Source organism: Uloborus diversus, chromosome 1 (assembly GCF_026930045.1).
Source record: "Uloborus diversus isolate 005 chromosome 1, Udiv.v.3.1, whole genome shotgun sequence".
Taxonomy (NCBI): Eukaryota; Metazoa; Arthropoda; class Arachnida; order Araneae; family Uloboridae; genus Uloborus; species Uloborus diversus.
Window position 1 is genome coordinate 230,266,684 of NC_072731.1, and position 27,957 is coordinate 230,294,640.

Genomic DNA, 27,957 nt, shown 5'->3' on the forward strand with positions numbered 1-27,957 from the left:
TATCTCGAAGTTAACTTCCTTTAAATCGAAGTTTTTTAAAAGATGACTCGAAAATAATTTCAAAAGAACAAAAAAAAAAAAAGTGACTATGAGAGAAAAATTAATTTACCTTCACTTGCAATTCCTGCACAAGAGACCTTTAAAGCAAGAACACCTGTTGAGCCAATGTATGATAAAGGAGTTACACGTGTGGAAATGAGTTAGCTTGTTTTCTTTTGTTGCACTGTTACACTATGACATGTTGCTGGTCTACAATTTTGCTTTTAAGCTGTCAAGTCAACTGATTGTACCTTTATTCAAACGCTGACCTAAGTTAAGATGCGTTTCCCTTCATTCATTAGTTCGATCATCCTGAGAGATAGAGTGAGTTTTCTTTACTATTAAAGTTGTTTAAGCAAATACTCAGTCAATGATATTAAAGAAAAAGAGAAATTTCTAAAGCGATAGAATCCATGAACCTGAATTTGAAACGGATGAAGATGTGCACCTTACCTGAAGTAGAATCTGCTCTATTCAAGTGGTTCCAACAGTATCGAAATCAACACCATGCTTTTGATTTTTTTCTCTCAATATTTTTGATTAAACTGTGCATATTGTGCTTAAAAACTTTTAAGTTCGGTAATTTTGTCTGTTATATGTACATATTAATTAAAATATTCGATGTTTTTCAATAGTAAAATGTCGAAAACCGAAACTAGCAGTAAGTTGAATTTCCGATAAGTCGAAGTTTTTCGTCGGTCCCTTTAGATTCGAGTTATCGCGAATTGACTGTATATTGATAATGTATGAAGTAATTTTATAAGACCCACACTAGAAAATCCGAAAAAAATCATAGCACGAAGATGAGATGAACCTGTGTCTTCAAACTTTTACAATTAGCTGCTGTTGCTGGTGAGTACCTAGCAGCACTAGTTATTGAGAAATCAGGACGGCGATATTTGGGCTGCTACCGAATATGTTTAGCATCTCTGATGACGTTGCTAAGTGCAAACAATTTCGTGATAAACTTTTCTTATACACGTAATCAACTAGAAATTAAATCACAGCAGTTTTTTTAAATACTACAAACCTTTTTATCCCCCCTCTCCCATACCAATCCATCAGTTTACATTTCAAAATCTGTTAAAAAGTTGAAAAGCAGTATTATAGATAAGTATTTTGATGATTTAATTGTTATAATTCGTTGGAAATGTTAATTACACGAACTCAGACACAGAATTAGGTATATTGTGCTACTAAAATTTGAAACTGAATAATTAATGAAATAAAATTACACAATGTTTTTTAAATGAACTGAAAACTATAAAATATTTTCTCTTCGCTTCCTGCAGCTTTAAAGCCCCACACAGTTTCCAAATTTCTTGCAGATTGTCTGGGAAATTTGTGACTGTGAGTATTTTGATAGCTATCAAAATACTTGTAAGCTTCAAAAGGAAAAACATGGGGTGCATGTACTACATAACTGTAAGTGTAAAGGATAGCTATCAATAGGAAAACTTAAATCTCAGTTTATACTATTTTCCGAGAAAATTGTTAGTTAAACCATAAATGCATTAATTGTCTGTTGGTGTGCCCCATATTTTTCCTTTTAAAGATTACAAGTATTTTACAGCTATTACAAAATCACAATCACAAAATTTCCACACAATCTGTAAGAAATTCTGAGACTGTATGGGGCTTTAAGCAGCATGAAGAGACGAAAAATTATTCCATACTTTTTAGTTCATTTTAAAAACAAGGTATATTAAACGTTTATTTCACTATTTCCTTTTTGCTCAGATTTCATTACATTTCATTAGAAATAACACTTAAAGTAATTTGATCTTGGACTCAAAATGTTAATAATTTATTCAACTTGCCTTTTTTCTGAAGGTTAGGCCTGATTTATGTGCAATTGAAAACAACACACCACCCAGTGAGTATTTAGGAAAAATATATTCGGACAGCCTTGTGCACAATGAAGATTCTCTGAAGCTACTATTAAAATTCATGGGTGAAGTATGTATTACCTATGTTTTGATTATTTTAGATCTCTGATATTTATATATATATGGTAGTCTGACCAGTGAACTAATGAATGAAAAATTCGTAACCTTTAAAGTTTGAATGGGGATGGAAACTAGGATGAGTGAATTGGGAACAGAATTTTTTAAATTTTCAATTCCAAAAAGAAAACGACTAGAGTAGTTGTTACTCTACTTTTTAGATGTTTTCATTTTCTGGGTTGATGCATCCTCCAAAAGTTTAACCACTCCACCACCACCCCTCCAAAAAAAAAATCTAAAGTAGAAACCATAAAAGTTCTGCCCCCCCCCCCCCGCCAAGATTTTTTTTTCTTTAATATTAAATTCACCAACAAAAAAGTTTTTTTATGTCATGTACCAAATACTAGCTTTTAATACTAGTTTGCCTCAAAATATTCATTTGCTGGTCAGACTACCCCATTTATAATGGAATAAAACAAAACAGATTAATTTTTGAATGTAATTGAGACATTTCGTTTAATTATACTGAATGGTTTACAGTTTCAAACCCTAAGGAAGATCTTTTTTCATATTATAATGTTTACTAATGAATTATTTTTATAAATAACTTCTGATAAAAGAAATATTTAACAGGAGCAAGTTTTACTAGGAAGTGATTATCCCTTTCCACTTGGAGAACACTCTCCAGGAAAATTAATAGAAGATACAACACATACTCGAGATATTAAGGTATGCATACTGTTCTCTTATTTTTGGTCAAATGATAAGGCTAAAATATATCACATGCATCTCTTACACTAACATAATTAAAATAAAATTGATGTAATTTCATTTCTATTTCATGCATTCCATAATTTATGCATTCCATATTTTTGCATGCAGAAACTTTGACCCAGTGGTGGAATTTCAACCACACTTTGTTAGAAATTGACTGTCGAAATTGGCTTATTGTCAATTTTCTATTTTAAACTCACACTGGGGTGCCTACAGGGGGGAGGGGTTTATGGCGCAAGTTGTGCCATCAAAATAGGGGGTGGTATTTTTTTTTAATTTAATTATTTAAATTTATTTATTAATTTATTTTTGATTAAAATTTTTGTTTTATTTATTTTATTTTATACTGTTTATATTTCATTTCATTTATTTATTTAGTGTGTGTGTATGTCATTGACGTAGCACAGAACTTTTCTAATAAAATAATAATCATAATAATTAAAGATAAATAAATAAATAAAAAAATATTTTAAAAAAAGAAAGAAAATAAAAAAGATATTTTAAAAAAAGAAATAAAAAAAAAGGAAGCTAAAAAAGGAAAGAGGGTTGAGAATTTTTTTTGTGGGGAGGGGGGAGGAATTTGCGCCATTAAATTTGGGGGAGGGGAGGGTGGCACCCCTGGACTCAGAGTACCAGAAATGATTAATTTTGAATTTCTACTGAAAATATGCTGCAGTGACCCCTTAAATTTTCAACAGTGGCAACAGCAGCACTGTGCAGGTAGTGCTAATGTATTACAGTCAACTCTCAAAAGCTCAAAGTTCCAAAAGATTGGCTAAAAACTTCAAGTTCTGGGAAGTTTCCACAGCCTTCTTAAGAGTTTGGAACCCAATGTAAATTTTGAGCTAAAGGAATATTCAAGTTATAGGGCTTTAAGTTATTGAGAGTAGACTATTATATATATATATATATATATATATATATATATATATATATATATATATATATATATATATATATATATGTGTGTATAAAAGGTAAGAAATAGTTCTAATTTTTTTTCCCTTAATGATACTAATTTGAAGAATCCACATTTACATTTTAAGTAGCAAAAAATAAACAGAAGAGAAATGTGCGCAGGCTCTGAGCAAATGAAAAAGATTTATTCTTTTTTAACTTAATGTCCACATTACCTTATTTGCAACAAATTATCTTTTAATCTTGTACAGAGGATCCACCTAGCAAAGTAACTTTCCTGGCAAGTTTTCCTTATCTAATTCCTATTATTAAATGACTTTTAAATATTTCTGGCTGAAAAATGCTGTTTAACTAATATTTATAATTTACTGTTCAAATTGCTGATTTTCTATTTCTTTCTTTTTTTTTTTTTACAACAGGACAAGATTTTGGGAGAGAATGCAATGAGATTCCTGAATACAAAGATGGAGGATTTTATGTGAAAAATACTTCAATATTCATTAAATTTTTGCCAATATAATTCTGTACACTTGAATTTTTGACGCTAATATTTTTGAAGACAATTTTCTGCTAAAGAGCAAAAGAGGAAAAATACTTAAAAACTAATTTATTTTACAAAAAAAATTTAAACATAAATAACATCTGGGACAGCATTTCTTAGGTGACAAATTTCAGTTTCTTTTCTTTTTTCTTCTTCACTGATATCTATAATAGTCCGAATCTTTTCTTTCAAAACAGAAATATTTGCACCATGTTTTGCAGATATAGGAAGGATAGCATCAAATTTCATAAATGAACTAGGCAACATTTCGTTAGGTATGTGACCAGAATTGCCTATAAAAGAAATTTATTTGATTAGTTCAAAAACAAATTTACAGATAGTTATTTTTTAAGCATGAAAAATAAGTAATGATACTTGCTTTCAATTTTTTAGTTTAAAGAATATAACTAATTCTTCAAAAATGTTTTGGCAAAACTGAAGCATTTTACTTAAAAGTTTGAAGATTTAAGAATTTATGTCACAAGATTAAAAATGTTTCTCAGATTTGTAACATAAAAAATAACAATAAACGGGGGGAGGGGGGAATCTGTTTCTAGTGTATACTGAATGAAAAAGCATCACATTTAATTTTTCTCAACAATTCACTTACAAAAAAGGGTGCTCATATTGGGGGGGGGGGGGGGGAAAGTGGGGGCTCATCCCCCCTTGAAATTAGAACTTCCTTGCTTTTAGTACTTTTTTCTTTGCAAAAATGTAAAAACATTTCTTCTCCAGCAATTAATGAAGTTATTTAAAATGTCAAGTTATAATAACTCTAATCTGTGCTGAAATCAGTTTCTATGGGGGAAAATATCCTGTTAAACCATGAGGAAAATATCTGCATGCAAAAATTTTAAGGGGGGTAACCCCCCCCCCCTTAAAATTTTTGCATATGGGCGTTTACAAATATTCTTCTACATTACTGATTAAACTCAAGTTATGAAGAACTAAGTGCCATGCTGTACCCCTAACTGATTTGGTCAACACCCTGAAGATTTGGCCAAAAACAAGAATTAAAATTGAAAAAGCAGCATAGCAAAAACTTAAGCAGTGCAGTAATTATTTTTTTTTTCTTAAAATCGTAACAAAGGCATAAATAATGAATGAGGAAAAAATAAACTACAGAAAACTGTAAAATTTTATATTATAATTTTAAAATAAAGGTGCAAGATATTGTTAATAATTTTATGATTGAAAAGCAAGTGAAATTTATTTCTGATTTATAAAAATCTCAGTCAAGTCGTATACAGAAAGAAAAGGACAAGAACAAAAATTCAAACTGTACCTAGATAGGAAGAAAATACTTGTTACAGACAGAAATTAGAATTCTAAGCTGAGTTTATGATCCTTACTGTGGCCTAAATTATGCTGATATAGAGTAAAGTATAACTCTTCTGATCCTAAAATTCAAAATCATAAAGCCTTTAACATCAGAAAGATTGGAGCCTAGTTCAATGAATTGAATAACTAATTGAATGTGATGGACTTTCTGAGTTTTCGTAAAATAACTCTATATATGAATTATTTAATTATTTAGCCATTAACATCACAGCAGAGCAAATATTGAAAGACAGGATACTTAGAAAAACAGGAAGGACTATAGTGGTCCCTAAGGCATTTTAAAGTTAAAACAGAAGAACTCTTCTTCCACAATAATCATTTCACGTGGAAAAGTGGTATTTACTCTTGTTTTACCTTGAGTTTCTTCTCTTTGCAGCCAGTTTGAATTTCAAACCGGTTGACACCAATCTTACATTCAAACAACGTTTTCACTGAAAAGGTTCACATTAAAAAATCAAAAAAAACTGAATGCAATCCTCAAAAATATTTACAGGGTTTGTAATCAATTTCAGAAATAAAATGAAGGAGTTTTTTCGTAAAAATGTTGTTATAATAACTATGTGATGTCACTTTTGTTACTCTCGCTCTTCTCCTTGTCACAATTTCATGAAACCGCCTCCCCCTTTAAGGTATGACAATGACATCACACATAGATGACCTTTTTAGAATGTCAAAACAACGATTTAAGAAGCAATTGTTTTCTTTAACAAAATCACTTAAAATGGTACAGCTACTTAAGTATTTTTAATATTTAAATAATTATTAGACAAACTGACTTTTGCTGTCGACAGTGTGGTGGAAGGAAAAGCAATAATCATAAAACTTGAAAAAACTTTTGAAATGTCTCAGTCATCTAATAATATTTTTACGCCTTCAACTTTTAAGACTTCTATAATCAATTTGTAAATCACATCTTTAACACAAAACAAAATAAATATATGAAATTACTACATTAAAATCGCCCTTATACCTTTGCCCTTGTGACGATGTGATGAAGCTTAGTTGTCATTTGAAATAATTTAAATTACTGTCACAGAGGAAGAATATGTAGTCTTGAACTAAAAAAGGAGTTTTGAAGGAGTTAAAACCAAAATGAAGGAGTTTGAAGGGCCCTTAAAAATTTTTTTCTAAATGAAGGAGTATTCGAGGAGTTTTGAAGGACCATACAAACCCTGATTTAATATAAAAGATATCACTAGGGTGGGAAAGGGAAGTGTTTCCTTGGTACCACTTCTGAATTTGATAAATAAGCACTAGGGTTTAACTTCTCCTTACCACATAAATAGCGACACAGATGTAGTAATGCAGCATCATGCACTTTAAAAACCAAATGGACAAATCTTGCACTAAAAACCACCAGAGCTTTTCAATGCAATCTGCTTTTGTACATATCAAGGAATGCCATTTTTCCTTCACACAGTATCGAATACAGTTCAAACAATTAGCTTTGAGCAATAACCGCTCAAATATTATTTCTATTACTTCAAATAAGAACCAACATTGATATAATGTACGGCATGTTCATCACTGGTAATGAAGAGGTTAAATGTGAGAAAGACATTTTTGGAAGAACAGAATTTTTTTGAATTCATATTAGTCATACATAATACTAAAATTTAAACAAAAACTTTTCTTACTTTTCATGTCCCTTAACATATTCCTCAGAGAATTGTACTTTGAAAGATCAGGGTCATTGTCACTCTTATTAACAGCTAGTATTGAAGGCTTGTTCAGTAACTCCTCATTGTATAATTCAAGTTCCTTTAAAAATCATATAGACATAAATCAAGACATGATTATCAGAAAAGCAGTAAAATAGGCATTAATGTAAACTGTTGTCATAGAAATATCGTACTTGAATAAACATATATTTTTTTCTTTTTTAATTGGGTAAAAAACTAAATAAATCAATTTCCTAAAAATTCATTTTTAAAATGAAATTATTGCTACATTAAAAAATAGATATAATTACATTTTGCATCCATCCTTAGAGATATTTACATGCATTACTTTGAAGTCAAGTTGTTTCAGAAACTACAGTTTCAATTTTATGTTCGCTATGTTTGATAACTGTTTTGTTCTTATGAACCACGATCAACTTAGCACTGATGAAGCATGAAGCTTTATCTACTTTAAATTCCATTGATCCTCATATTCAATTCTCATGTGAAAAAGAACAGAATAATTGCCTTCCATTTCTGGATGTTCTTGTTTCTCGAACTGAGGCTGGTTTTGAAACTATGGTTGTTCTTAGTTTTCAGGTTGCTAAGATTCTGAAGCGATTCCAATTCCAAGTGGTGTTTTCTCCCATTAATAAACTTTTATTCTCTTCTCTTAAAGATTCTATCCACCCTCTTAATTGTTGTGGGATTTATAAAATTGTTTGCAATTGGGGACTCGGATACATCAGACAGACAAGCCGTTCTTTGAAATTTCGCTTAAAAGATCATCAAAGCTACATGAAAAAATCACAGTTAAATAAATTCAGTATTGCTCAACACTGTTGGGATTCAAATCACTCTTTTGATTTTAACTCTTATCAAATTATCCGAAAATGCCCCAATTTGCTGGCTCTTAATTTTTGGGAATCTTTCTACATACAGAGGAACCAGTCTAATTTAGTCAACGATCTTGATCTTACTGCAATTCCGTGTTTTTCTTCTGCGTGGACTCCATTTTAAAAATTGTGTTAGTTTTTCTATTATTTTTATGTAAACATCTGTACTTTTCTTACTTTTATTTTTTAATTTTTTGCTTTCTTATTTCGTTTTGATCAACTTATTCCAATTTGTTTATCCTTCACTCTTTTTTCTGCATTGCTCCATTTGTTACATTGCTTCCATCCATAATTTTTCCCATCGGTAAATTTATTGCTAATTTATTCAAATTGTTTTCTTTTTTGGACAATTTGAATTGTTTATGGGTTTTCTTAGCAATTAATTACTTAACGGTTTTCCTGATAGAATTATATAATAAATTTCGGCTTCAGGTGTTATTTTGTCTCTTTTGTTTTGCTAAATTTCTATTTTTTGGTATTTATACTGTCTCCTGATCCACTGCTTTTCTCGGATGACTTTTCATCCAGGATCTCACACTTCTTTGCATTGAAAAAGGTGTTCCTTGTAACACTGAAACACGTGTCTGCAGTAATTTACAATTTTTGTGCTTCAAAACATTGGTTGATTGAGTGCTTTAATTTTTAGCACAAAGGTATTTATTCGTTAAACAGAGGTAGGCTTTTTTTTTCTAAACTCTTTTTTTAAATGCTTTTATTTGTACAAGTATACATGTTGCCGTAACTTTACTCAAACGGAGGTAGGTACACCTACGATGTGTTTAAATGAAGAAATTGTACAGCAGGTTTCTCATAAACAAATTGCATTTAAACTTTGTTGCCTGGTGAACAATTGTTGGGATACTCCATGCAACGAGAAATGCTTAGCAGCACATTTTTGACTTTGATAGAGGTTGAATGGTAGCCTACTGTCATAGTGGTTTATTGCATCACAGCACTGCTGCTCACTAGGGCTGGGCGATACATCGATACATCGCAAAACACCGGTGTCAAGCAATCATCGCCATGCCGGTGTTTATATTTACTCTTCTTCCGATACACCGCGATTCCCGGTGAAACGTGATGTATCACGATACATCGTGATGCGCCGCGATGTTTCCAACGGCTTCAGAACGTCTGAGCGAACCACGATGCTTGCGAAAGACCGCGTTCGTTGAAACACCGCGATGCGTCGGAAGGAAGAACGGCCTCATAATGATTCGGCGAGATTGCGCACGCTCCGGACCTTCGCGATTCTCCCCGGCTCGCTGATACACCGCGATGCATCGGAAGAACTGCCTTCACTTCGCAGATACATCGCGAATGACTCGGCGAGACTACTCGCTGATACACCGCGATGCATCACGATGCGTCGAAAGAACTGCCTTTGAGAATACATCGCGGCTTATGATGACTCGGTGACTGAAGTCGAAGCATCGCTTCTCGCAGCCAATGGCGAAGCATCGTGATATTATGTCGATGGCAGGGCCGTAGACAGGGTGGGGACCGTCAGGACAAATACCCCCCGAAATTCTAGGACACAAACTTTTTAGTCCTTCCCTTTTTTTAGTTTTTCCTTCTCCACTCAAAAGAAAAAAGAAAAGAAACAACCAAGACTCTGAATCCTCTAATCAAAACGTTTCCCCTTCACCTTGACCTTGCTACTTCTTTCTTTAAGTCAAACCCCTTCTCTGACTCCCCCCCCCCCCCCCCGCACAAAAAATGCGCAGTGGACTGGGGTCATTGTTTGAAATGGGGAATGTCTTCCAAAATATGAAATTAAAATGAATCTTCTGTGTTTTTATGTGGCTCATGCTTTTGCAGACCTTGCGCCTTACCCCACCCCCTCCCCCTTGGTGGACACCCTTGATTTAATGAAAAGAAAATACATCGAAATATCGCGATGTATCGGAATATCGCGATGTTTACTCGCGATGTATCGCGATGTTAAAATCTGCAACATCGCCCAGCACTACTGCTCACATTGGTCCAGATCCCACGACTGCCCACAAAATATGGAATGGATAAGTTGGGAGGGAGACATACAGAATGGCTCACTGCATGTCAGAGCCCCACTATCACTATCAGCCAAGAGGACAGTCAACAGACATCTTGCCCACATGGTCTTACTGAATTGTACAGCCTAATACTAATGTTTCTTCTATTTCTTTGAGCTTCTAAATCTGCTTTCTAATTATCCTTTACTTATCACTGACTAGTTTTAGCCTCACACATCATCTTTGAATCAGAAAAGAAAAAAAAAACATTTTCAAAGAAAAAGATTTTAAACTAAAATAGTTACACAAAAGGATTTCTTATGTTTTCAAAATTTCATACTTTGTTCAGGAACACAATAGTCTCAAAAGCATCTCGGTGAGAAGCCATTGCATTCAGTCTAAATCCATCAATATCAACTACAAAAAGCAGAATTTTGGTACGTAAACAGTGCTTCAGAAATCTGTGTCCCATGCCATAATTCATATGTGCACCTTCTATCAGTCCTGGGAGATCAGCTACAGAAATCTGTAAAAGAAAATAATATGTCAGAAAATTAACTTAGTAAATTTAAATAAAGGGTGCAGCATGATTTGCTTATTTGAAGAGCCAATAAAACCAAAGACCCTATAGGTACCATTCTAAATATTTATTCCCCATATGTTACATACATAAAAGTTACTTGCACACTGTTTTTAAAATTGTATTGAGCAAGTTACCCTTTTTTGGCAATACACTGAGTGACCTGATTTCTGAAGTTTTGGCCAACTCTTTACTACATAGCGATGGGCATTTTCGTGATTTCTCGGCTAATGTTGTCAACCCACACCACAATTAATTGCCTACCAGGAACACAAGTTCGAGGAGCAATCTTGAAATATGCGCAGAAGGCTCACTGCGCCGCTACTATTTAGTGACCATTTAAAAAGTAAGCCTCTAGGGTAAACAAACTTTTCATTTGTCCAATGCATTCCCTGCAATAAACAGTCATAATAAACTTCCCAAACCACCCCTTTGCATAAGATCAACAGCGTCTTCTTACCACCATTTCTTGCTTTGTAACAGCAACTGCAAATAAGCAAATTATGTCCCCCCCCCCTGTAAACCCTGTATGTAAAAGTAAGAATTAAAACTAGTAAAGGTCCTAGACTTCATCTGAAAACAATTCATCAATTTCTATAAATTTTAAAGCTTAGGCCAAAAATAATTTTAAAATAATGGCTTTGATTAATTTAAAAACATTGCAGAAAGATTTATATGATGAATTGAATAGTTAAATGATAATCAGCTTATATACATTTTAATTACCAGCTGTGTCCCTACTTCTTACAATCACTTTTTAGCAAATGAAATCTATGTTCATGATAAAGTAGTTCTTAACAGGGCTGATGTTATACTTAATATGCTTTATCTTTCATAATCTAATTGAATCTCTGTCAAAATGTATGTTTTCATTATAAAAAAAATCTCAAGTAAAGATGAAACAATTTCATGCACAAATATATTTGTAAGCAAACAAAGAATAGTTCATAAAATTATAAGAGGTTGGCTATTAAAAGTATGACAAAATAAACTTACTTTTCTAAAATCATTGTATTCTACCATTCCAACTTTTGGTTGAATTGTTGTAACTAAAACAAAAACTTTTGTTTACAAAACACATTCGTTAACAAAAAGGAATAGAACAAAATACATCATCAAGAAAGAAAAACCTGAGTCAAAATTTCAAAACGATTTCAAACTTAATTTTATACAATGCACAACAAACATCTTCAAAACTGATAAATTAAGGCACACAGTGAACAAAAGTCAATGTACAACCTAGGTTTTTGACCCACCCAACAAAGTCTATTAAAAAAAATATATATATCTCCAGCCTTTTTTTTTTTTTTTTTTGAAAAAAGCAACTTAAAAAGCTCAATTAACACTCACTCTGGAAAGGGTCTTTATCTATATGACAGCATTATTTTTGAAAAATGTTTCTTAAAAATATGTTTTTAACCATTAGTTTTTCAATTTTGACTCTATTTCTATTGAACAAAGAAAGAAAAATATAAGCTATCAATAAAATATTATGTCAGTTTTTATATTTTGTAACATTTTTCAAATTAATAATTTTTTTAAACTTTTAATATCTTAACAGGTTATTTAACATAACAGACACAATATCACATATCAGTAGATTCAATTAGGGAAAGATAAATTAGGTAATCTATTAACAAATTAATTTTACAAAGATGCATAAGCTTAAGACTCACTCTTGGCACATTGGCAAAGTATTTAAAATAGATAACCTTCATGATTTTTAAATGGTTGCATCTCATCTAACTTAATGGTTGCAGCTATAGAAATCATGGATGCAAGGATTTAAGTAATATGTTAGTGCAGTTTTAATTTTACTGAATTGGAAATAAAGAAATTGAATTTCAAATTGCAATGAAGTCCAGAATGAAATGAAACAAGAAGGATCAACTTCAATTAGCATAATCAATTTCGTTCTCAGTAAAAATTTTCATCAATATTTCATTTAAACTAAACTAACGGACAAAGTCACTGAAGCATTGTCATCAAGCATCATTTTAGTGCTATTGTCTACATTGAAATACATAAAGCATAAAATAATTAATTTTGCAAATTTAAAAAGGTGCAGAAAATTGATTTTTGAAACTAAGTATTACTATTTTGCAATGAAAGGTTTTGCATAATCAAACTGTTCTCTTCTCCAAAAGGTCTATTAAAACAGAACTGAGCTGAGATTAGCTGGGAAAAAAAAAGTAAGAAAAAAACCCCTGCGTACAACAGATTGGTTCTATATTAAAAAAAATCATCAAAGATTAAATTTACAGACTTTTTCTAGATTTTCAGAAAATATCACATAATTTTAAAATACAGGGTTTGACAAATCCTGAGTGCTAGGTTGCCTAGGTGACTAAATAAAACATATTTGGACTAGTATATTCAGAAGAAGAACCTTTCAGACAAGACCGTATCCAGAAATTTTTTTCGGGAGGGGTCCGGATTAGCACATTGCCCTAACACACACACACATATAGTATACATAGACACACCAAACTCATAAAAATGTTAACATAGAAGACTTTTTGTCTCGATTTTGAATGATTCCACTTTTTGGACTGTTGTTATTTTAATTTCTTATTATTTTTCTTATTCACCTTGTAGTGGTAAGGATAATAGGGGAGTGTCCCTTTAAGTGGGATGTAGAACATCCATAACTTCAGGGGGTCCGGGAGTCTTTCCCCCGAGAAATTTTTGAAAAAAAATCTGTATTTTGAGGCCCTATATTAGGTAATTGAGACTACAAAAATATGAAAAAAAAAAGGCAAACAAAGTCTTTCAAAAGTTATACATTCCTTTGCAAATCAAGATCAAACAAGATAAAAATTGCTTGCTCGACAAATCATGGAAATTAATGGACAGAGAGGAAAAACGAGAGAGGAGAAAAGAGAAGCACCCAGTCATCTGCTCATATCGGTTTTTAGTGATTTTTGGTTTTGATCACTAACCCTACTCCCATTTTTTTTTTTCATTTAATGCCCTACAGTATGAAAATTCTACATAATAGTTTAAAAGAAATGGTGTAGACATTCAGAAAATAAGAACAGAAGAGTAATATTCTAGCCATTTGGACAATTTATACTTTATTTTCTTGATAAGATACAAAATTGAAGAACTTTTCAAGGAATTTCAAAAACTTAAATAATTTTCAAAGATTCTCGAACAGTTGAAATTATTTGAAGCTCTTTATTTACACTTTTCAGAAGTTGATTGTACAGTCTTACAAAATGATTATAACTTTGTAACACACACCCGTTTTAAGTTAAAAAATAAATGCAACGAAATATTTCTCGAAACAAACTTTTTTTTTTCAATCACAAGTAGTGCAGAAAATGAAACAGAGTAGAGTAAGTGTTATTTTTTTTTCTCATACTTAAGGTATTAACAGTATGCAGTAGAGGTAAGAAAAAAAAAACAAACAATAACAAAAGAACTTCCATGATACTGAATTCGGCATTAAATAAATGCAAGACATGAAACATATCAGTCACAAAAATGATCTTGAAAATTATGCTACAAAAACGCGAGAATCGTGATTTTTGCATTTTTTACTCAGGATGTATCATGGAGCTGAATTTGGCACATCTAGGTAACAAGATACTAGCCTAATCGAAAAATAGGGGCCCAGCCTTTGGGGAGTCCCCGGCTCGAAATCAGTACAGTGTAAGTTTTATAAGAGTTATAGGGGGAGGAGGGTAGGGTCGTGCACAGAGGGGAGAAAGGACACCTGTTGGCCCGGGCCCGAGCTTAAATGGGATCCAATATTTTTAAACCTAGGGTTGAAAATATGGGTAAACAATATGGAGGGGGCCCAAAAAAGACATTTGTGATAGCCCCAAAATTTCTGTGCACGCCCCTGGAGGAGAAAGTGCACAGAAGTCAGTTTGGTAGACTTGAAAAACAACGAACTGACAAAGGGCCTGCCTTAACCCTGGACTGCCCTGAATTGAATTGGGAAAGAGAGCAGGAAGTCCTAATTAAAGGTCTAAATTTCAAGTATGCCTCGCGGCTTAATGAGAACTAGAACTGCTTTTTCTGTATTTCTTCAAAATATTATAAATTTTGAATAGTAGCAAAATTAAGAATAAAAAAACTTTGTTGTTTTCCTTTTCTGACATTAGGAATTAAAAAAAAAAATTAAAAAAAAAAACCTTCTGTTTTACGGTACAAAACATTTGGGGTTTCGGGGAGGGCCCGGGCCCGTCAGGCCCCCCCCTCTGGATACGGCCCTGCTTTCAGATGCTATGTTACACTGAATTTTTGTACCAACTACAAAACATAATATTCCTGTCAAAAAAATTTTCTCCCTAATTTTGAAGATTTTACAATTTTTTTTGGCCTCTGAAAATATCAAACTTACTAAAATATAGAGGAATTCAGAAAAAGGAGAATAACTTGATCTTAAATATGAATAATATAGCAATATAATAAGTAAAGTAAATAATAACAAATTAAAACAAAAAAAGTTTGATGAATGAACATTTAACAATAAATTAAAAATGGATATACTCATCAGCCATATGCGGCTGGTGCACCAAAAAAGAGGGGGGGGGGGGGGGTCAAAAAATATCGGAGTTAGGAGGCATGGCTCCTGAAGCTGTTATTTTTTTCATTTTTTAAAAATTACTGATTAAATGCGCTTCTAAAAATGAGGAATATAGCATCAAAAATCGCACTTTCGACTTTTCCCTGCCATTTCAAAATTCCATTCTTCTAAAATAAGATGAGAAAAGCAGATTTCTTTTTAATTTTTAGTTTTTACTTTCGTGAAATAAATCTATCCACGTTATAAAAATCACTTTTCAATTTATTATTACTTTTTCACTCTAAAAGGTATGGGGGCAGCTGCCCCCCCCCTTCTCGTACGAGCTGTTTATGTCATTAGCAGTGGAAGTCTCAAGTACATTGTCTTAAAAACCATCACTGCCACTGATAAATAAAGTTTTAGGCGAAATACACTGAAACATCCAAGTGCTGGTATACAGAGAAGAGACAGCTAAAGGAATCTAACTAAATAAAAAATAGTAGCAAATATAACATGCCATTTTGCAGACTAAATTTTAGGTTAAGCACAATCAAAACTCTTAATTACAAATAGACATTGAAATTGTAGTCAACACGGATGATAATAATTAAAGTAAGATAAGGTCAGTAAAAATCATAAAAGGGTTTCATTACAAAAATCATACTAGTAACAATGCCATGTTGCCCAATTGTTTATCTTCTTTTCACCCAATAACAAAATAAACAAAATTGTGGCAAAATTCATGGGATAAGAAATCAATTTAGTTGAGCTTCATTACTAGGAGATTAGCTGGATTTATCCAATTAAAAATTTTGGACCATTTCTGAAGCAATAATGAGACATTTAAGCATTTGTCCACCAAGAAGCTTATTTTCAAAAGGGAGTTTTTTTTTTCTCTCTCTTTTACTTTTAATGGCTCTTAACCTTCATGATTAGTTTTGTTTAATTATTACACCATTTAATCAAGTGGAATATTTTCTGGTAAGGAAAACAAAAATAACACTATTGTTGAATAAAAGCTAGATTTTCAGAAAATGTATTCATAACAGGCTTGTCAAGCACATATGTATATTAAGAAATTAACCTTCGTGCTGAAAAGTACGTATCAATCAACAACATTATGACCCACAAAATTGACAGATTTGTGAATCATAACGTTGTTGATTGCCATTTAGATATGCATAATACTTAAATAAAAAAAAAAAAAAAAAACTTACAAGGATAACTTGCAATTTTTGGCTGAGCCTTGGAAATTGCTTTCAGCAATGAGGATTTACCAGCATTTGGAAATCTTTTCCCAAAAATAAAGAAAAAAGCATTAATTATAAATGAGGAGATAATAGAATTTAAATTCAAAGAGATAGACAAGTTAAAATGAAAAAAAGTCCAGACAGGAAAACAAATTGCTATAAATTCTCTTACCCAACAAAACCAACATCTGCAATAAGTTTCAAGTCTAACGTTAATGGAAATACTTGACCTTTCTGGCCAAGGTAACCATTCTGTGGACCCCCACCAGAGCCTCCTTTTGCAAGCAAAAGTCTTTCTCCATGAGCATTTACTTCTCCTATTTTTCACAAGCATGAGGCATAAAAAAAACTTAACATCAGAATGGAGTCATATGTCAATACGATAGAAAATTTAATTGCATTTTTAAAGCATTCATTAAAAATTATTTAATGACATTTCAATAGCAAATTTCTGAAAATTTCAATTTATTCAATTTTAAAGTTAGATTTTTATCCTATCAACAAGTTTAAATGAGATATTATCAAAACTTATATGATATTTGAACAGGACAAACAAAACAAGCACAGAAAATTTTCTTCAGAGAGAATGAACAGGGGCGCCTAGAAGGAAGGTCACTGTGCAAGGACGGATCCAGAAATTTTTCAAGGGAGGGGCGATTGATTTTAAGTACTTACCTTTTACTATGTATACTGATTGAAAAATATTGATCACAAAGGACTATAATTCCGAAACAGTTCCGGGTTAGCATTATAAACTCAAACCTCCCTTCATTCAACATCAATGAAACTCGTCTAAATTTGCATTTTTTGAACTTCATTTTCGAAATTTGACCGGTGGAGAGTCCCTTAAGGGAGGTCTGATCGCCCCCATCGCCCCTCCCTTGTATCCATCCCTGTCACTGCAACTTACTAAAAATCCTCGATTCCCTAAATTTTATCTGATGTTTCAGCAAATTTGAAGGCAACATTACAAAATTGCAACTTTTAAAAATTTTATAATGAAGTTTATTGTTTTTTTGCATCAGACACAGGTATGTCTGTATGTTTGCATTTTATCATTTCAAAAAATACAGAGTTTGACAAGTTGAAAACTCCCCCCCCCCCCCCCCCCCCACCCAAAGTTTAAGTTCAGAGCGTCTCTGAATACAAATTGCATCATAAAAGATCAAGGGATACTCAACATAGTCAGATTCCAAACAAATTTTATTTTAATTTAAGTAAAAATCATACTGAATTGCTCCTCTATGCACATTCATATGTGGAAAAGCTTACAAATTTTGAAGAATTGTTCTGAGAAGTTTGCAATTTAACAACTACTTTCATCACTCAAGATTTACTTCTGTTTTTATATAATACTTTTTAGCTCTGTAGGCTTAAATGTATCATTTTAAGCACTTTTAACATACTTGGCATGTTTGTCACAGAAACTCTGAGGCCTGCTTTCACTTACATCTCAGCAACTAGGCCACTTAGTGACTTCAGGATTTCACTAAATGATTTGTTTAATCTTAAGCTACAACTTAACACTAAAAAATTACATTCTAAAATAAAATCAATTATTTTGGTTGGAATAGAAAACAGTATATTTTCACGTAATTTCCCCATTAAATGATTAAATATAAAAACCCATTGTTACAAAAATTTTTTGCCTTACAGCAGAAATATTAACAGTAATCGCAATGAAAACGTTGAATGGAAGCTTCTCTGAAGCAAACATGAAATATTTCACTATCGTTGCTCTTGTAGGATTTTTATCCTGATCTATGCCAATTATGATGACGGGGCTAAGTAAAGAGACATATTAAGATCTTTATCACAAGTAACTTGTATGTTGTAAAACATAAATTAGTTTGGGAAACCTTTAATTTTTTAATGATTTTAATTAAATTAGCACACAAATAAATCCTAGAAAGGAACAAGGATTAATTTTTAGTGCCAATTGCTTAAAGTTTTGGACACATACATAGTTTTTTTTTTAATACAGGTGTGATATCCCCCCCCCCCCTATTTGGCAACATCTGATTTTTTGCACAAAATTGAAATATTTTTCTCGCCAATGAGGCGATAATTTTTTAAGCATGGCATCCCTGGCAAAACTAACCTGTGTTTGCAGGGTTGGCCGAATCGGACCCAATTGGGTTGGACCCAATGGGTTTTTTTGAAAAAACCCATTTAAAAAAACCCATTATTTAGCCCACTTTTGGGTTTTTTAAAATTTTGTGAGAAGTTTGTAAAAAAATTAATTAATTTAAATACTTTTACAATTTAAACTTCTTTTTTATTTGTTCTTCACCACAGACAATGAACACAAAAAATGAATTTTGAGCTTTAATAGTATTTCTTAATTCTTAACGGCATTAAAAATATACTTCAAAGATTTTAAATAAATGTATTTAACTTTTTTTCTTTAACTGGTCAATAAATAACTCAAATTATCTTGATCAAGTCTTGTCACGTCTGATTTTCTCAATATTTGTAGATTGTATAGAGGAAACTAATCTAGTTAAAAGGCTTTCATGTGAATTATTTTCTGCTAACCAACACGTCACAAATCTCGAATAAACACAAGGTAATTTTTTTAGAAATAAACAGATTTTTCAAACGGTCTACAGAGAACAGAACAGGTACAGTATTTTCATTATTTTACAAAAAAGTTTAATATTTCTTACCCTGTACACAGAAATAGAAAAACAGGCAACATAAAATTCAAAGAAATGTCTTGATTAAGCTGGAATTCAGTAAAAAGGGATTCAAACTATTTGAGGTTCTACAGTAATTTTGCATAACAAAATGAAATACTATAAAGTAAAATGCAAAAAAAAAAAAAAAAAAAAGTAGTAATTAAAAACGAACAATAGATTTTATCACTCGAGAAGTAACTTTGCCTTAACTGTTGGTAATAATAAAAATTAAAAAAATCTGAAACTTTAACATTCTTGGGTTTTTTTGTCTTTTATACTTTTCTTCAGAAAACTCTGAATTTTAACTAGTTTTCCAGCTTTTTACCCGAAGATAATTTTTACACTTTGTCCATATACTTATGCTACAATATGCTACAAGTACCCCACATTTTCCCTAAAAAAAGACAAAAAAACCCACATTTCTTTTAAAAAACCCAACTTTAGTTGGGTTTTTTTGGGTTTTATTTAAAAAAAACCCAAAAAAACCCTGGGTCCATGGGCTTTTTTTAAAAAAAACCCGGGTTTTTGCCAACCCTGTGTGTTTGACAACCCGAAGGCAATCTTAGATCTGTTCAAACTTGTTCACTTGTTATCGGTTTCACGCAGGAGAGATTCTTGTTTTTTCGTGCAATGTACCTTACAGGAAATCTTACTTTGTGTAGTTTAAATTCAGTAGTTGTGTTTTGATGAATAAATATTAGAAAATACCAGTTTCTTCAAACTTGAGCGTTAATTAAAAGTAAACTCCAACTTGGTGTGTATCTGTTAGGTGTCACTGTCATTTTGTTTCAGAATGAGTGAGGATTTATACCACAGAAAGGTAAGTTCTTTTTTCTAGAATTAAAAAAAAAACTCTCACTTCCAAAATTCTTTGTGTTTACATAATCTTGAGGGTTTGTTTCTTGTAGTTTTTAACTTTATTTTTACTGTATGTAAATTAATTATACAAAAATAGTACGGTTATTTTGTTCTAAAAGTTAATTCTTATCGATGCCACGAATTATTTAGACATTCTATAAACGTGCCTTTTTTCGGTACTGAATTTCTGAAAATAAGTTGACTCTAGCATTTTATAAAAATATGAAGGTGTTATTTTACGTAAAATATAATAGGTATTTTGAAAGCATGTCTGAATAGCAAATTAATGTATGATATTTTTATATTGTTTATGTTTGGGCTGTTCTGTTGAGACATTTCTACTTTTCATACATCAAAATTTGAGTAACTAAGCGTTTTTTGGCTGAAATAGTTATTATTGATTTTGGGGATTTTTTCCACTTTAAAGATCACAATTTGAATCGCTTTGCTCTTTTTTAGTAGAGTATGAGAAGTTTTTGTTCGATGAAATGCATGTTGGAAAATAGCTTTTGTTTCTATAGGTACATATTTCATTGGTGGGCTGTTATAGTAATTTTACTAATTTAAGCATTTTAAATACTTTTTAGTAATTTTTCTTTGTGTACAAAAACATTCCAGTTTCTGTTATTCTTGAAGCGTATATTCGCGATGTTTTTTGTTGTGGTTTTATGTTGCTTTTATATGTATTGTGTTCTGAAGTGCTTTGATCATATTTTTTTTACATGAATTTTTCCTGTTGGCGCTAAAAAAGCATCATGAAGAACGATGTATGACATATGTCGTCATACATCATTTTCTTGGCGACGCTTTCTTGGCGCCAACAGGAAAAAGTCACCAAGGGTGGGATATATGACATTAGTTCCTTTTTTTTTAAATATAGATCATTTATATGAAAAATAAGGTGAAGTTTCATGATGGTAACATTGTTCTATTTCTGAAATACATTTACACTTAAAAAGAATAAAATAACAGAATTTTTTTTTAATGCTAAGCACTTTTCATAATGCACTGCAAAGGACAAAATAACTTTTCTGGGTCAGAAAGGACAATTTAAGTATCATTGTAGTTTTCAATTATTCCAAGAAAATGACACCATAAATGAAAAAAAGCACAGCTCAAGTCATTTCAAACGAAACTCCCTCATCATGAAAAATATGTATGTTTCAACATTTGAATTAATGATTGAAAGCTAGATAATGATAATACATTCTCTACATGACTTGAGCCACACTTTTCTTCGTTTGTGGTGTCATTTTCCTGGAATAATTGAAAACTACATGAATACTTACATTGTCCTTTCTGACCCAGAAAAGTGATTTTGTCCTTTTGAGTACAGTATGAAAAGTGCTTAGTATTTTTTCAAAAAATCTGTTATTATAACTCATTGGTTGACTTTTGATTAAATTTTAATCCAATTAGCTTTAGAATTTATAGTTAATATTTCTTAATGAATTGTCTTTCATCTAATCTTGTTATTTTTGTCATAATTTACACTGAACAAAAGGTTCAATTTTAGTTTGAAACATATGTGTAACTACAGGAATAAGAACATAATAAGCTAAAGATAGTTCTTACCTACAAACTTTGATTCCACAATTGCAGCAACTCCAGTAGGGCAAGGTATGATAACATCTTGTCCAGGGCTTCCAAGGATGCAAAATCTCCTATTTTTAAGTACATAGACAACAATTAGAATCCTTGAATTTAAAACAAAGTATTAAATGGGCTGCTAAAATTGAAACTTACTTGCTGTTGGCTCCAGGTCCCCCAACAAATTTCCGGGCAGGGAATTCTTTTATGAGTTTCAAAAGGGAATATTCACTATTTCCTTCAATGTAAACGTCACCTCCCTTTCCACCTACTCCACCGTATTTAGGCAATCCATTCCCGCCTCTACCACCTCTGACAGTAATTCTTGCAGTATCTATAAATGTTCTGATCGGCTTCTGTAAAAGCAAAAAATAAAAAAGTTTAAAAATTAAATTATAATTTACTTCTCATTCACTCTGTACTTTAAAGTTCATAAAAAAAAAAATAAATAAATAAAAATAAAATATAACTTTTTTTTTCCCCTTTGTGATTATCTGCAACATTTTACCATAAAAAATCCCATTTACCACTGGTGCCCATCCCCACCAAGAGTGCTGGTGCAATCCTTGTTATTGCTACAAAGTAACCCTCCAGAGAACAAGACACAAGATCAAAAAAAAAAAAAAAAAAAGAAAGGAAAATATCACAAAAAAACAACACACTTCAAAATTTTAATTTTCAAATGCAAAATTTCAACTGATAACTCTTCCTCTTTTTTTATCTTTTGCTTTTTGAACCATCATTAAAGTCATAACTACATGCTCTTATCTTAAGCTTGTTGTTACAAAAAGAAAAAGAAATGAAGAGAAGAAAGAGAAAAATTTCTATCACAAACACTATCAACTTAATTGCCTCTAAAAATTTAAAAATTTTTTTTGAACAAAATCTGAGTATATTTTATAAATAATCAATGAACATTAGCCAGAATAAGTAAATCAACTTCTGATAAAGCATATTTTGATAGACGATTTATGCAAAAACAAAGTGAAAATTAATTGTAAGCATACTATCAGAGCTTCCCCCAGGATTAAAAAAGGGCAGGGTGCTGTTTTTTCAAAAAAAAAGGGCACTTTTTCGAAACTAAAAGGCATGTTAATTATAGCTTCAAAGCATCAGTGAATATAGTCGTAGGATATTATTACTGTTATTCCTGGGTTCAAATGTCTTACTGTGGCAACAAAAAAACTTTGAAACATTTATGAATTACTTCGTAGGACATTTGAATAGTTGATAATCATTTTCAAAGGAGGCGATTGGGACTAAAAATTGGGGAAGAGGGGGGTTAAAAAAAGAAAGCAACTAAAAGCCATAGGATTTTCAGCATCTGCAAGAAAAAGGAAAGAAAAAAAGGAGAGAAAACAGTACAAAATTTTGCTAAGGCTGGTTTTGAGAGCATGTGAGTGGTAATTGATGCAAATCTAACCGCTTAACTCACGTTTCTCTTAAGATTTTGATGAATTATGTACATAATAACTTTCCCCAATAACACACTTTAACATTAATTAGACTTACATTAGTTACCACAAAGTACTTTGAGATGTCACAAACATTTGGTAACAATTTCATTAAGCAAGAATGGCTTGTTTATGTAAAACAATTGATTTACTAATATCTAAACAATGAATATATAAAGTAAAAGTTTCTGCTTGTGGCTAAATAATGTTTTGTAAGCAGATATGCATAAGTAAAACAAATTATTATGATCTGAAAATTTGGACATTCTGCTTTTTTTTTTTTTTTTAAATAATTTCTAGTTTTGATTTCTAAATTGGAAAACAAAGAATGAACTATAAAAGGGGGAGGGGGCGGAAAACTAATTCTTTCAGCTGTTACTAGCTGTAACTTAGGACTTTTAAATCCAAAAGTAACAATTGCTCTTGGAGTAACCACCACCATAAGGAAACAAAAACCAATAAACAGCACCAGTTTCAAAGCACTTAGTATTTATTTTCAATAATTAAAAGTCATTTGTTTTCATTTGAAATGTCAAAAATCATCCACATTTGACTTTTACATGCTGAATTCTTTTTATTTTTGTCATATTTTTGCGTTTTTTTGATGCCACGTGTCACGCGAAATATTAGCGTTTTGCTGTTAATCTGCAGCAATCTTTTAGCATCTGCTTTCAGTTTTCGATATTTCTTATTATTTTTTGAGTAGTACACAATATGAAGAAAACTGAGCAAAAATACAAACGTATTTTTCAGATAAAAAATTATCGGCGTGAGTATAAAGCATAATAATAAAACAGAGCATATTATCCGCTAAAACAGCTGTTTCAGCAAATAATCGTGATTTTGATTAATTTACACTGAAATAAAATTTAAGAAAAAAAAAAGATTAAATTTGCAGCGCAGGGGAAAAAAATGGAAAAAAAAAATGGCGCGAATTTTGGACGTGGCGGATTTTAGGTCGGTGGATTTGTGGCGCTCCATTGCATCTACTTAATTCTAATTCAAAATGGAAAAGCACTATTAAAAATTTGAATTTGATTGAAAGATTATAAAATGCAGGGCTAACTTAAAGTTTATCTGGCTGGAAGAGAAGTAGAGTTTTCTTGACATACATGTCAATTGGACAAAGAAACACTTCTCTTGTCATGAAGCGATAAGGAGGAAGGATGACAGCCAGTATTCTTCCCTACAGCCCTCCATTATTAAATAAAGGGCGATGGGAAGCCTGAGGCAAGGAAGTGATTCTGGGAATTCAGCAGTGGCTTATCAGTAGTGTTCCCAAAAGTGAAAGGTCCTTGGAAGAACATTGTTAAGTCTCTAGAATGCCCAGTAGGCCACTTTTTATCCCTTGTGGTAACTGATAATGGAAGGCATGCTTTTCTAATAGTCAGCTCAATGGCAATCCTAGTTAAGAGGCGAGGGGGAGGGGCGGATGTCCGCTGCTTTCACTTAGAAGAAAGTCATTGTCTGAAAACAATGGAAAGGGACACTGGCTCCTTACTTTTTCTAGTAAAAATCTTAAATCCAAAGGATGCCAGTTCATGAACAAAAAGGCAATTAGGGCGCCGTTTTACCGATAAAACGGCAAGTTGGGCGCGTTCTAAAAATCAAAGGGCAAGTTGGGCGCGGCGCCCTCCCGCCCATTGGCGTAAACTAGGGGGGGCATAGGGGGCAAGTGCCCCCCTACTTTTTTGAGCTATGGGCAAAGTATTATTTTGCCCCCCTAGTTCTTAAACAAAGGATTTTTAAAATTGTTTGTCAAATGATCTATATATTATTTTCAAATGATAATAAAATGTAATTCACATATTATCAATGCAATTGTCATGAATTATATGCAAAAGATGCATACTTGTCTTCAACCACCAATTAGTAATTTCAACCTATAATTAATCTATTTTAAAACTGCACCAAGGCGGCGCAACTGAAGCCCAGAAGAGGCCCGTGTACCTGATCGCCTTATCCCGAAGTGATGATGAACATCTCCCCCCCTCACGATACATATAGGCATGTAATCCTAGTTTACTAAATTCAGGTAGTATACTAGGATTATATGACCAAAAAAAATGAGTGTTTTCGGGAAAGAGATAATGCTGCAAAATTCCGAAGTTTTTCTTAAAGCGAAATTTACTTTTAATCCTTTAATTGGAGCTAACATGAATGAACAACCAACCATATAATGGACGGGTCAAAATAGAACAGTGGTACAACCAGAAAGGAAGCTTAAAGCTCGAGCCCCATAGAATGTTTGAGTTGAATGTTTTTTAAAGCTATTCTTTATTATTGATGAGAAGACGTCTTTCGAAAACAAAGTATTTTTTAGAAATTAATAGTAATGTTACGGGAAAATCTAGTTTCTTTTAAAAATAAATCTTTAATAAAAAATATTCAAAAATAACAGCTTATTGATCAGCAATCACCCCCGCTCCCACCACTCTGTCCTATTTTTTCTTTTTTCTTTTTTAGTTCGTCTAAAAATAAGAAAGTTATCAAAATGCTTCTCGTCCGAAGAGCCCCCTCCCCCCCCCCCCACACACCGGAAGCATTATGGAGCATTTGACATTTCATTTTCAGGTTTCAATTTCGCGAATTTTCCAGGGGAAAGTCCCCAATTACCGAACATCGAAAATCGCTTAAAATTACGTTTTTGGAGTTTTAATTTCGAAAAATTACTGGTCCTAATATTACAAAATATGGTCTTACAACCGCGTTTTAAGATACGAATTTCAGAAAATATTCGGGCAAGGGTCCCTATGCCGCCATCCTCCAGTACCATAAGCAGTTTGGTTTTTTTTAACAATACTTAAAAAAAAATTTAAGTTTAATAGTTAATTATAAAACATTGCTTTTAGCACCATAATTTTAAAAATTTTACCAGGGAAGAGCTTCAGAACCTCCTCCCCTTAAAATGTTAAACGTTTGTCTAAAATTGCGTTTTTAACTTCAATGTCGAAAGCAGGGGGAGGAGGAATTGATTTCAATCTATAAAAAAAATCGATCGGGGGCAGTCCTTGAGCTCCATCCGTTACCCTAATGTCGATAAAATATAGCCTATAATCGCGTTTTTAAAGCTTCAAGTTCTAGAAATTCCGCTGAAACCCCTGTACCTTTTGTCACCCTAACATCAACGAAGAAAGTCTAAAATTGCGTTTTTGAAGCTAAAAGTTTCAAACATTTTCCGGGGGAGAACCCCTGGACCCCCGTTTCCTATCAGTTCTAAATTTTTCTTTTCTTTTCAGATGTACCCCCCTCATCCCCCCCCCCTAATTTTTTTTTCTGGTTGCGGCACTGAAGTAGAATATTTTTGGTTCAGGGCATAGGTCATTAATAGCAAGGTGTATACTATACAGATTCTTCATTCCTGGGATCCTGGAAGACAACTTCGGAAAGAAAGAAAAATCATTTCCAAAGTACAGAATTCCTTGAATTTTCCAATTATCCATGGAATTATTCGAGAATTAAAACCAAAGCAACTTAGAAAATGATATCCGTACTTTAGGATTACAAAACGTAAGCAAAACTGTTTGGCGCCAGTGATCATGTAAACTATAAATACAACAACAAAAGAGTATCAGCATATTTTTTGGGAAAGAGTGATTCTTCTCTGGATGTATGTGCGCATTACTCTCTGTAGCTCTATTCTGTTTAAACTGAATAACGTACATTGCGTTAAAAGTTATTATGGTTTCTTAAATTCATTTATTCTTTGAAAAAGTAATTTTTTTTTTAGAATTTTAGTTGGATGGCAAAATATGAATCAAATTTCCCTTTAAAAAAAGTTTGCCCCCCTGCTTTACATGGCCAAGTTACGCCTCTGCTCCCGCCCAATCCTGGGGAAGGGTCTGATACTATAACAACATTCAAAATCATTGGTGGTCTACTGGTCCGAGGCCACTGAAAACTGCTTCCGACCACCATAAAATAGAATTCAGTAGTCTGTGGGACCAGTGGATAGTCACCGTCAAGTAAGCCACTTCATAGTATTTAAATTTAAATTTTTTAAACCCTTTTTTTCTTTTGCATTTAGTGTAATTCTGTGTACTTAAATTAAGTTTTCTTTCTTTTTTTCTTGTGTATTATTAGTTTAGTGTTTGAAATTTTGAGTTAAATTTTTAAAACTTTAAATACTTTGGTACACAACAATTTAGATGTAAATAAAATGCTTAGAAATTTATGAAAAAACATATTTACGTTATGTTAAACTACAATCAGTGTTATGCGGACCAATCATCCAACATGACTTCATGATTGCTGGTTTGCAAGACCAGTTACTTTTTTTTAAGAATTTCTACTGTTGTATTAATTTTTTGAAATGATGTTGCCCAGCTGTAATACCAGCTTATTGATTAATTTGTTATACAAATTCTGAAAATTCAACCACAAAAGTTTTAACAAAGGAGATTGGAGTCAATTAAATTTGGTTAAAAAGTTATACAGGGTGAAATGTTGCAAACCTCTATTCAAAATTTAGGTCTATGTTAAAAATATCTCTGAAATTTAGTGCCGATAAGAGTTACTTGCAGAGTCGTCAATTAATTTTAGAACAAAATTTTTGTCCCCCCCCCCCCCGCGAACAGAAAAGAAAGAAGATACAGGAAACCATCAAAAGCTTCAATAGAAATATATTAGTTTTATTCTTATGTGAAGGAACCATTTTAGTGTAAATTAATTCCGCATTAGTTCTTACCCATACTACATTACTTAAGATAACCATGTCGAATAACAGCTGTTCATGGGTTTGAATGATTCTTTTGACCTTCTGTAAGACATTCAGAGTATTTTCAACATGAATTAATTTTTATTTCATATTTTACTCAGATTTTCAATCTTCGATTATCGACGGATGTTCACTGTTTCACATTTCAAAATATAAACAAAAGAAGTATGTTGCCATTTCTTTTAAATTAATTCCAAA

At 32.2% G+C, this 27,957-nt stretch overlaps 2 protein-coding genes across 3 annotated transcripts in view; one reads left to right on the forward strand and one right to left on the reverse strand.

The window, feature by feature from the left end:
- Nucleotides 1–4,292, forward strand: part of LOC129225669 (2-amino-3-carboxymuconate-6-semialdehyde decarboxylase-like) — a 24,998-nt gene extending 20,706 nt beyond the window's left edge. For both annotated transcript variants that reach the window (XM_054860147.1, XM_054860155.1), the window contains exons 7-9: nucleotides 1,873–1,998; nucleotides 2,619–2,714; nucleotides 4,097–4,292. In XM_054860147.1, the coding sequence (XP_054716122.1) occupies nucleotides 1,873–1,998; nucleotides 2,619–2,714; nucleotides 4,097–4,159 (285 nt within the window). In that variant the 3' untranslated portion in view covers nucleotides 4,160–4,292. The remainder of the gene's footprint in view (nucleotides 1–1,872; nucleotides 1,999–2,618; nucleotides 2,715–4,096) is intronic.
- On the reverse strand, nucleotides 4,270–27,902 carry LOC129225658 (GTP-binding protein 10-like). The gene is made up of 9 exons (XM_054860137.1): nucleotides 27,730–27,902; nucleotides 21,745–21,944; nucleotides 21,574–21,662; nucleotides 16,632–16,776; nucleotides 16,427–16,500; nucleotides 11,687–11,739; nucleotides 10,451–10,636; nucleotides 7,197–7,320; nucleotides 4,270–4,511 (listed from the first exon to the last, which is right to left on the reverse strand). Exons 1-9 carry the CDS (start codon nucleotides 27,754–27,756, stop codon nucleotides 4,303–4,305), a joined length of 1,107 nt encoding a protein of 368 aa, XP_054716112.1. The 5' UTR covers nucleotides 27,757–27,902; the 3' UTR covers nucleotides 4,270–4,302.
- Nucleotides 27,903–27,957: the final 55 nt, after the last annotated feature.

Coding starts and splice junctions, on each gene's coding strand:
- LOC129225658 (XM_054860137.1), bottom strand. CDS start 27,756: ATGGTTATCTTAAGTAATGTAGTATGG. Junction 21,945..27,729: donor TCTTAAGTAATGTAGTATGG/GTAAGAACTAAT, acceptor TTGCTTTTACAG/AAGCCGATCAGAACATTTAT. Junction 7,321..10,450: donor CTATTGTGTTCCTGAACAAA/GTATGAAATTTT, acceptor TGATTTTTAAAG/GAACTTGAATTATACAATGA.